This window comes from Anticarsia gemmatalis, chromosome 22 (genome assembly GCF_050436995.1).
Source record: "Anticarsia gemmatalis isolate Benzon Research Colony breed Stoneville strain chromosome 22, ilAntGemm2 primary, whole genome shotgun sequence".
NCBI lineage: Eukaryota > Metazoa > Arthropoda > Insecta > Lepidoptera > Erebidae > Anticarsia > Anticarsia gemmatalis.
This window is the reverse complement of record NC_134766.1, coordinates 8,784,002-8,795,255: the sequence shown is the minus strand read 5'-3', so window position 1 is coordinate 8,795,255 and position 11,254 is coordinate 8,784,002. Positions and strand designations below refer to the sequence as shown.

The following is an 11,254-nucleotide window of genomic DNA, read 5'->3' as shown; positions in this document are numbered from 1 at the left end:
GGCTGTTAACGATGTTGATGACAAAGATCATTATGAGACCACAACAACTAAATATAAGCAGGAATAAATTCAAAATATTGACTATCACACTACGTTTTGAAAATGAACTAGAGTTCAAGAAAAAAGAGCGATATATACACATAGTTACTAATGAAATTGTGAAGACAAACATCACTATATTAAATCTAGTCCCATTAGGAGTTATAAAACTATCTCGTATATTATATTTCGATGAGAAAAATATAAACTGCATCAAATTTAATGGATAAAACATTCTTTGGATGTCTCTCTCCAGTTTGTTGTTCAAAATAAACTCTACTGGTACTTTAATATTGCTTATTTTGACCACTTTTTTGGGTTGTTTTTGAAAATAGTCTTTTAAAAACATTGTAGAACGTGCTATGTAATTCACAGCCATTTCATAGCCTCCAAGCATTTTTATATTTATGAATGTAGATAACGTTAATATAAGTGGTTTGTCATTTGAATGTCATTTGTCATAATGTAATATGGCGTATTATTTTTATCTCTTTATTACGGTTCCTTTAAATCATACAAATGTTATTAGCATGAGCTACTTTGTTAGAAGTACTAACTAGACATGAAAATTGTTACGAGAAAAGTAATATTTGTATTCTATAATATAGTTTTATATGTATGTGAAGTGCCTTTCAAGTTATAATGCGTTAATTCCCGTAACCTTAAAACTTATGACATATGAAGAAGGTTGATTTGGTGATAGTTAAAGTTCAAAATCAAGATAGCTTTGAATGTTTTTTACTTTTATAATATTTACAACTGCAAATTGTAATGGTATTAGTAGTAAGTGTAGATTATTTAAAAAACAGTGAATAGGAGAAAGATAAAGAAGGCTGATTCCACTACGAAAAGAGATGCATTGCAGAAAAGAGAGAGAGAGAGAGAGAGAGTTAATATATCGGTATCTAATAACAACTTCAAATTGATGTTGAAGTAAGTAAAAAATATATAAACAGTGAGTACAATTCGCATACTATAATCAAAACTTAAATCAAACGTCCATAGTATTAAAGCCTTTACAGTATAAACGTCACATTGTAATATATATCATGATTCACAGTACGTTCATGCGGTGGTATTGCGAACTGTAACAGCACCACTGTGTAGTTAGTTAGAAGGCTTAACAAAGATAGTGGTAGAATAGCGTCGATGTAAAACATGTTGCACGCAGACATCTTGTTGAACGATGCTTGGTACATGCGCTGTATGTTCTTGCATAGCTTCTTTTCTGCTTCTGTAAGTGATATTATAATTAACATTAGTATCGATAGTACGATTATTATTTACTGTTTAATAATTTTGGTGTCTGGGAAGTACTGTTTCTTATTTGATTTTGATTTCTGATTAATTTTAATCTGTTTCTGCTTAAATTGCGTGGTCAATAGAGGATGTAATCATTGTTTTTTTTATACCGCAGGGCCTCGGTTTAAAGTGCATTCATCATACATCTCGCTAACCCCCGATTTCTGAAGTAAATTTAACGGTAGTTTATGTATTCAATAGCGTTAGAACTCATATAAAAAACGCTATTGAATCGATAAACTACCGCTAAATGTACTCAGAAACCGGGCGAAAGTGATTTACAAAACTTTGACAGGTTTGTAATTTCCGATTTATGAATAAAAGATTTGTAAAACAAAACCAAATATTGGAGGTTAAGTGCTTCAATTTACGAGACAACAACACTTAGTCGAAGTATTACCTTAACTTAAAAATGGTAATTTAATATCTTATTTGTATGACATCAGTATAGATTCAGCCCCGGACTAAAATAAACTATTTTTATTTCTACAAGTAAATTATTTTACCCTTTGACACTTACCCGAACAATTAGATATAAGTACAAGAGCGCAGGAATCTTGCGTGTTCAACATTGCCACGTAGAACAGTTCGCAGTGTATACTCAGCATGGATTGGAGTAAGAGGGTCTTCACTATCCACGTATATACCGATACGTTTGCCATTGATATCGTTATCTATAAAAAGACAATATCCATAAATGATATTATTTGATCACACTGAATTTATAGAGACGCCCATAGCCAGTTGCGCTCACCGGTCGGTAATCGATCTGTGGGTTAAGCAACCCTTGGCGCGGTCACTCCATAGATGGGTGACCGCATAGTGGTATATGAACTGGGCGTCTCCGTGCTTCGGAGGGCACGTTAAAAGTCGGTCCCGGTTGTTATCTACTACGATAGCAGTCGTTAAGCCATGTCAATGGCCTTCGGGCTTGAACAACTTTGACACTAGCCATCCGGTAAGAAGAAGACTGAATTTACAAATTCAAAAGGACATATTTCATATTGTACCTAAAGCAAGTGAAAGCTTTTTTTGCTGAGTCCAATGAATAAATAAAGTAACTACGTACTGCTTTTGTGGTGCCTAAAGTAATTTAACTAGTGATTTTTTAAGGGGACATGTCTAATGACCTTTCATTCACACAGCCACAATTGCAGTACTTTTGAGCTACATCACATATTAATTCATGTGTTTTGCTATCTCGTATTCAGTTGCTAACTTTCTATGTCGCCATAATTACTAAAAGCTTGTCTATTGCATGTTTGTCATTACTCCCAAATACACTTATAATATTGTTTCATTATGCTTACCTCCATATCTTTAGATAGTTTCAACATATCAATCAGAATCTGAATGAAGATCAACGTGTGAGCAAAGAACTCCACAGAATAATATAGAATCTGGAAACAAAAGTTCACTAGTAAAAAATCCTGTCCATTATTAATATCTTTTACCAATTTATACTTACCAGAAGCTTCAAATTATCTTTGTAAATATTATAACACTCTATAATGTTGTTGTAAGCTTCAAACAGTTTCTTGCAGTAAGACTTATCACCAACACACTTCAAATTCAAGACCTCTTCATTCCATAAATCGATCTTGTCTTTCAACATCACAATACACCTTGTAGCGTAAACCATATTTGTATCAAACACTATCAACATTAAATTAATAAACAAAACATACGGCGGGAAATGAAAATAATGTCTTAAATAAACTCCGCAAACACATATATAAATACTGAAGACTATAATAATATAGATCCAATTCCCAATAATGATGTATCTCAAACTTTTATTGTTGTTAAGAAATCGATGCACATTTTGAAAGATCAATACAAACTTGATGTTGTCCTTAACTTTAATGATACTTATGATAAAGTTTAATAAAAAACCGAAGCTATAGAAACCAAAATCAAAGAAAGCGGAGAGATATAAGAAGTAACTGTCCTTTTTAATAACTTCGTTGTAATACATCATAAGCATACGAAAAAGGAAAGCAAAAATAATGAATAGTGTACCACAAAAAGATATGAGAATTGACTTAAGACTTTTTGGAGTTATGTAGCTGCCTTTGATAGTGTATTTTGGACTGCAGCAGACAGTCTGCATGAAATTTAAAGGTAGTAACATTTCTTCTATATCTTTGTCAATGTAGTTATTTGAAAGTATATCAACGCTGAAGATTTTGTTTTTATTGTGTATCGAATTTAGTTTGAGGGTTTTCATTTTGTCAGCTGTTTCTTTGTAAAAAAAAATTGGTAGTAGACTATTTTTAAAATGGTTTGCAGTAGTGTTGGTTATTCTACGGATCACTTTGAAGTTACCGCTTATAATATTAATTACATCAAGTGCAATTTACTTACATATGTTGATGTTTTCATACGCCTACTGGAACTTAATAGGACTTTTTCAATGCATGAAAAATATTGCCATACAAAAAGTGTTTGACTTGTGTTGACAAAGTGTAGATAGTATATTATGTCATCCAACTAAGTGTAATTAGATTTTTATACGAAATCATGTTGATTTTGTGACTATAAGCCGACTTATGACATTTCTAAATTGAAATACATTTTTTTATCTGCGATTCAAATTAAGGTGCTTCTCGATGGAAGCAAGGTGCTTACCAATTATGAGTAGGGAAAAAATTAAGCACAAAACTAAACTGGAAATGTGAAGACAAGTACAAGAAAATCGATTATTTTTTATACGAAATCATGTTTATTTTGTGACTAAGAGCCGACTTATGACATTTCTAAATTGAAATATTTTAATTTTTTACCTGCGATTCAAATTAAGATGCTGTTCGGTGGTAGCAAGGTGTTTACCAATTGTAAGTGAGGAAGAAACTAAGCCACTACCATTGTGTCAGGAGATCGTGGGTTCGATTAACTAACGGAACTATTATTTGTGTGATCCACAAATAGTTGTTCCTGGTCAGGTTATAGGTACATTGTGTCAGTTGTTAAATGTAAAATTTAAAAAAAGATGTTGAACTTAATGGAAATCGGTATATTAATTTGAATACCTACTACAGAAACGCAAACTGCAACAGCACTACAACATAATTCGTGAGTAAACTTAAAAGAGACATCAGTAACATAGCGTCGATGTAGAACAATCCACACGCAGACATCTTACTGAAAGATGTTTGGTAGACTCGCTGTATGTTCTTGCATAGTCTTCGCTCTGCATCTGCAAATAATAGTACAGTTTAGACTTAACTTAACCTTACACGGAATCACTTTTACAGATTTTTGTTTTCCATATTCCCAGTTGTCTCGTTTAACACTGTCATCCCGAGGTGACAACTGGGAATTTTCTTCATACTTGTATTCTCAGTGGTCACCCCGGTGTGACAACTGGGAATTTTCTTTCTACTTTTTATTCCCTGTTGTCACTGCGGGAGACAGTGTCTGAGGTGACAACTGGAAATATACCTTTTCATCCACGCACCAAGACTAGTAGGATGTTTTTTTAATAGACACACTGTATAGCTCAAGATACTAGTAAGCAAGCTAAAAAGTGTTGGTGAGCTTTATGTTGATGTTTGAGTATGTAGCTACCAACGTCGTCTATTTATTTTTAGGTTAGCCAAAATAATATCGGGCTTCCTTGTATAATATTTTTTTCAAGTTTTCTTCCTAAACTTGGTACTTTTTTTTTGGTTAAAAGAATATTTTTTCCATTTTTTTTATATTTAGGAATCGAGACAAAAGGAGACATCTCTCTGTAATAATTACTTGATAATTAATTAATTTTAAATACTTCTTCCCTTTACCTCAGTTGCGTCGTCAAAGTATTTACCTGTGCAATTGGAATTCAAAATAACCGCACACGAGTCTTGAGACACCTCCAGTGCTGTATAGAACTTCTCACAGTAATAACAGAATATCATCAGCAACACCCAGGTCTTCATCAGCCAGGAGTACACTGACACTATTGTTAACATTCCTTGAGTCTGAAAAAGCACATGTATAAAATGTTTAAAATTGTATACATTTTTGCTGCCAAAGACTGCGTTCTTTATAAAGGACTGGCTTATAACAAAAATCGTGACGCGCGGACTGTTTTTTAATTTTTCTGACTTTACCAACATGCGTATTGTGTATCTCAATTGAGAACTAGGTACTACTTATTTATTTAGAAAAATTAACAACATTACAGATTATTCCATTCATTATTGTGATAAAGCAATCTAATCGAATTATGGTAATAAATGCACTTACGACGCCGCCATAGATAGGTAACTTTAACAAAACAATCACAGTTTGTATATAAATTAACGCGTGAGAAAATAATTCCATAATATAAAAAAGAACCTGAAATGAAGAATCAATGTGAATAAACTGGCAACACTTTAAAAGAGAGAAGTATACACTAGAGACCAAATAAAGATGTAAAAAAATACCGACGACATTTAGAAGGTTCTGCCAAATTATGTAGTTCCTACGCCTGTCAGAGACGCTGATCAGATTTTCAAACAAAATTTCTCGATGACAAAGTCGGTTGTCGGTAGTAGTAGTAGAGAATCGATTTCTCGATCGAGAGTTTATTCTGATTTCGGCTTTTGTTGTTATAGCGGAATAACAAAAACACATCAAAATTAAAATTTAAACTGTTTAACTATCACGGTTCATGAGATCCGACCGTGGTTGCAGACAGACGGACAAGGAAGTCTCAGTAATAGGTTCACGTTTTTCTTTTCCCGAATGGATACCATAAAAGTGATGATGTATTTCTGCCGGGCTACCAATACTTCTTTATATTATTTTCAAGAATCGTAGGTGTACTTACCAAATACTTAAAATTCACTTTATAGTAATCGTAACACCTTAATATATTTACATAAGCCTCATACATTTTTAAACAATGACTCTCATCGCTCTTCAATCGAGAATTAAGAACCTCTTCGTTCCAATATTCTACCTTATCTTTCAACAAATGTATGCAACGTTTACCATAAATCATGTTAGCATCAAAAACAATCAATATTATACAACAGAACACTGTATAGACAGGCGCGTATAAACAATAAACAATGAAGATAATACTAGACAAAATATAACCACTAAAAAGGGAAATAACGTCAATCCAATTCACAAGAGTAAAAACCTCAAATTGCTTCTTATTGTTAAGAAATCTGTGCACTTTTTGAAAAGTAATAACAAATTTTATATTGTCATTGGCTAAAAAGACACTGGTGATGAAATTTAAGCTAAACCCGACGCAGAAAAAGATAATATCGTAATAAGAAGCGATGTATATGAATATAATGTAGATCCGTATCGCTTGGTCGAAGTAGAAGTTGATCGTGCGACACACAAATGCGAAAGTTAAGGCTAAGACTGCAAAGAACGACATGACTTTGGAGAACATTCTGTTTGGGTAAATGAAGTCATCTTTGATTCTATATTTGGGGTTCAGTAGAATGATTTGCATGAGGTTTAAAGGCTTTAGCATTGCTTGTATGTCCTTGTCTACCAAATCGTTTGATAGAATATTCACAAGAGTACTCTCTCCTGTCTTCATGCTCAGCATCTTTTGTTGTTTTTCTTGGTAGTTTCTTATAGTATCCTTAAAAGAACTTATTACGAAGTATGAATGCATGTTATAATAAAAATTATCAAGTCATGTTTTTAATTAATATCATTAAACTAAGTACTTGTATTAATCTATTATGTTGTTAGCAACAAACAAGCAGTGACAAATTAATATGTAGCGCAACCGTGCATTAGCGATATTGCAATTTACTTGAAAGTGTTGATTGATAGTTTTAATTTTATCAGTACATTATAACACATGGTTTATAATAATGAAGATAGGTAGAAACTCAGCGTTTGTAATTGATTTTATCTATGCCATCATAATATTAATCTCGGTCTCTTTCTAGGCTTTCGTAACTTTAAGTTTAATAACCTTTTAGCTTTGTTAACAACAGCCGCACGGATCGATCTCTGAGTAAACTCAGCTTGCCGAGGTTGTTCTGTGGGAGGGTGACCATCTTATACATATCGAGTTCTTCAGTGTTTCGGAAGGCTCGTTAAATTGTCGGCCCCGGCTGTCATTTTCGTGGATCTTTGACAGTCGTTAACAGTAGTCGGAAGCTTGAAAGTCTGACAACCGGTCTTACCGAGGGGTGTCGTGTTATAACCCAGGTGACTGGGTTGTGGAGTTCAGATAGGCAATCGCTAGTACATAGTTTGGAACAAAGGCTAAGATAATATATAACCTTTTTGATAAAGGCTTTGTTTAGGCATGCGAGATTTTATCACAGGTCATGATATTGCATTTCTAGAGGGCATGCAAAGTCCTCAACTCGCACTTTTTTACACTATCCTATTTGGTAAGAACCAGCAAAACAAATTGTTAGGATCATGAATAAATAAAAAAAATATTGCTTGGTGTTGTTTTAGATAAGATATAGTATCTTAGCTAAATAACATTTTTATTATGAACATATATTTTTTACATATATTATATTAACAAACACACTTATCATCATGATACATTAAATTACGCCTATTTTCTATAGGAGTAGGCATCAATAACCAGGGACTAATGCTTTACCTACAAGAACATATATTTGTATATATCTATAGAAAAACACATCATATTCTCTACAAAATATAACTCAATATTAATTTAATCAAGTAGTTTTCAATCAATCACAAAAGCCTTTACTGAACATGACAAACTTATATCAATCACCAGTCCTGAATAATCACCAAAACCTGTTAAGATAATTATAATTAACCTTTCGTGTTCAAATTAGTATAGAGCACATTGTTCAGGAAGTCGTTTTTCTATTAGCATCATTGATGGGCAAAGACCTGGGCTATTAAAACCTTCATTATATTAGCTTGATAACGTAGAAAAAACAAATATAAACATGCCTAAAAGCTACACTGTCACAATTTTGCATAACTCCATAGACCAAGACGTACAAACAATGTTATATCCTTTGAATTTAATGCAAACTATTCTTTTCGGTTCCAAATATAGGATCAAAGACGGTTTTATAAGTCCCAATAGTGGATTAACCAACTTCATCTTGTTATGTGGAAACATCTCCTTCATTCTCGCTTTTCTATACCGTACGATTCGGGTTAATTCTGACGCCAGTTTCTTTAGTTACGCTAGTTTTGTATATACCTCTTGTTATTACGATTTTGGCTTCTACGGCCTTGGTTTCATTGTTAATTTCATCGTCAGTGTCTTTTACTTCAAAAGCAACATCAATTTTGTCTTAACCTTCCAAAATGTTCACAGAATTCTCAATAATAGTAAACAGTTTAAGACATTTACTATAAGAAACTGGTGTTGCTTTGTTTTTATTTTTTGTATATATATCTTAGGCGCTAGTTTAACTATTGGATCTTCGAAACAATTGCCAATATTTTATTCCTTCACGAGTTATTTTTTGATTACATTTGATGCTAATATGATTTACGCTACAAGATGTCTTCAGATATTGATAAATAAAGTTGATTTGTGGAATCACGAAGTCTTGAACTTGAATTTGAACGTTAGTGAGAATGAGACGCAATGCAAGCGAATGTTTAATACTTATATTAATATTTTAAAGTGCTATCATGAGTACAAAATGAGTTTTAAGCTATTGGTATGTCTCTATAATGATATTATTTTCAATAGTAGTATTTTATAAGCTATTTTTGCTACACACATACACTCACTACGATCTAGTCGGGTGGCAAAATAAGTGTAGATGAATGTTCGTAAAAATGCCGCTCGACGTCGCCGCGCCTGAATGTTTTAAGCGAACTGTGACGATCAGACCTGAAGGAACTATCCGATCGGCATAAGCCGGAGTGCAGTGATTGCCTCAAGTTGGCTTTGCTGTTCGATAAATGATATCAAACCGAATATTGCCGACCTGAATATTATTATGTGTGTAGTGACTAGTGAGCTTAATATGTTTTGTTTGATTTCAGATACTCTTTTTCGTGATCGAGTTATTTTCTCATGAGTTAGTTTATTTGCAATTGTTTCTCAATATGATGAGCCTGTCAACAGAAGGTTTTGAGGTAAGTCCTAATATATAACTTAAATGTGATTAACTGACTAACACAGAGATCTATCAAAGCACGTATCGGGCTGAAATTTGGCATGCAAGTTAATGTTATGACAAAGACATCCACTTAGAAAAGATTTTTATGAATTCTAACCCTAAGGGGATAAAATAGGGGATCAGAGTTTGTATAAAAATGATTGTGCTAAATCATAAACAATAGTTAATTATAGGTATTATCAGGAAGTACAAAATAATTTCAGGAGGACCTAATTTAAATTATCATTTATTATATTACACTAGCTGACCCGCGCAACTTCGCTTGCATCACATAAGAGAATCATAATTTTCCCCGTTTTTGTAACATTTTTACTGGTACTCTGCTCCTATTGGTCGTAGCGTGGTGATATATAGCCTATAGCCTTCCTCGATAAATGGGCTATCTAACACTGAAAGAATTTTTCAAATCGCACCAGTAGTTCCCGAGATTAGCGCGTTCAAACAAACAAACAAACAATCAAACAAACAAACTCTTCCGCTTTATAATATTAGTATAGATTAGTATAGATTTTGCTTTATGTTTTCAGTTTCTCAAGTCAATGACGGCATTCTCTATATTTATATGGCTGACTAAAACTTTGATGTTACAAACAATAGTCAGTGTTTATTGTGAGAAGCTGTACATCAGTTTGATGAAAACTCAAGATTCTTGCGCTCGAGTATTGAAAAGTAACTGTACAGGTAATACATTTATGATTTAGTTTCTTTCTAAGAATAGTATGTAGGAACAAACCAGTAGCTCGATTTTCTAGTACTATCGACTATCGACAACGTGTTAGCAATCGAAAAATGTTATTTGAAAGTCTGATCAGCGCCTCTGACAGGCATTGTAGAAACTATTTTGGCAGTACATTTTAAATATCAAACTTTCGATACTCGACAGTACCTGCATGTAAAGAACCGCGGCACAGAATTTTTTTCATTGATTATTGTGACACGATCCTCTAGCAATATCCTGCACTCAAGAGCTGGCTCTATTTTAAATAGATATAGAGACATGTGTTTTCATCTTCTGTTTAAACGGTTCGATTATAAAATAATAGTGTTGAGAATAGAAAATAGAGTTTCTGGATTATCAAGTACTTTCATTTGTGTCATCTTAAAGTATAGTTATTTCAATATAGCATAAAATAGTAAAATAAAAAACCTTTTCCATATTTACAGATGCAGAGCGAAGACTATGCAAGAACATAAAACGTTTGTACCGAACTTCATTCGACAAGATGTCTTTATGCGGTTTGTTTTACATCGACGCCGTACTACCGCTGTGTTTGATGAGTTTACTAACTAACTACACAGTAGTGCTGTTACAGTTTGCGTTTTTGTAATGATGATAAAGATATAGTTGTTTTGATATAGTTTGTTTTATTGGACCATATTACATTTTTATGCTGTATTTACTCATAGTTTGATAAACAAAAGTAAAATTCAGGAAAAAAAGAGTAAAATGCGACAGATATATTTCTTACTGCTAATCAAAAAAGAGATAATTATATAGTTTGAGTATGGATTCTGCTTTGTTGTTCCAAACATAAATATTTAACATTAATTATTAACCTCTCACTAGAATTTTCCTTTCCAGAATCCTAATCAGAAACCTATCTAAAATCTCAATATTCTGTTGAACAAAATAGTAGAACTATATGTATGTATGTAAAAAAACTGTTATTGATCCTTAAGTTATCAAAGAAAAGCAAACTGCAGTAACACAATAGTATAAGTAGCGACAAGTTGACAGAAGTGAAGCAACAACGACGCGTCCATCGTGAACACTCCACATGTGGTCATCTTGTGGAAGTTTTGATTAATTTGCCGGT

General features: G+C 32.9%; 1 protein-coding gene across 1 annotated transcript; it reads left to right on the top strand.

Moving 5' to 3' along the window:
• The first annotated feature begins 8,237 nt into the window (after positions 1–8,237).
• LOC142982821 (uncharacterized) lies at positions 8,238–10,765 on the top strand. Its single transcript, XM_076129505.1, has 2 exons — positions 8,238–8,442; positions 10,602–10,765. Exons 1-2 carry the CDS (start codon positions 8,238–8,240, stop codon positions 10,763–10,765), a joined length of 369 nt encoding a protein of 122 aa, XP_075985620.1.
• The last annotated feature ends 489 nt before the right edge of the window (positions 10,766–11,254 follow it).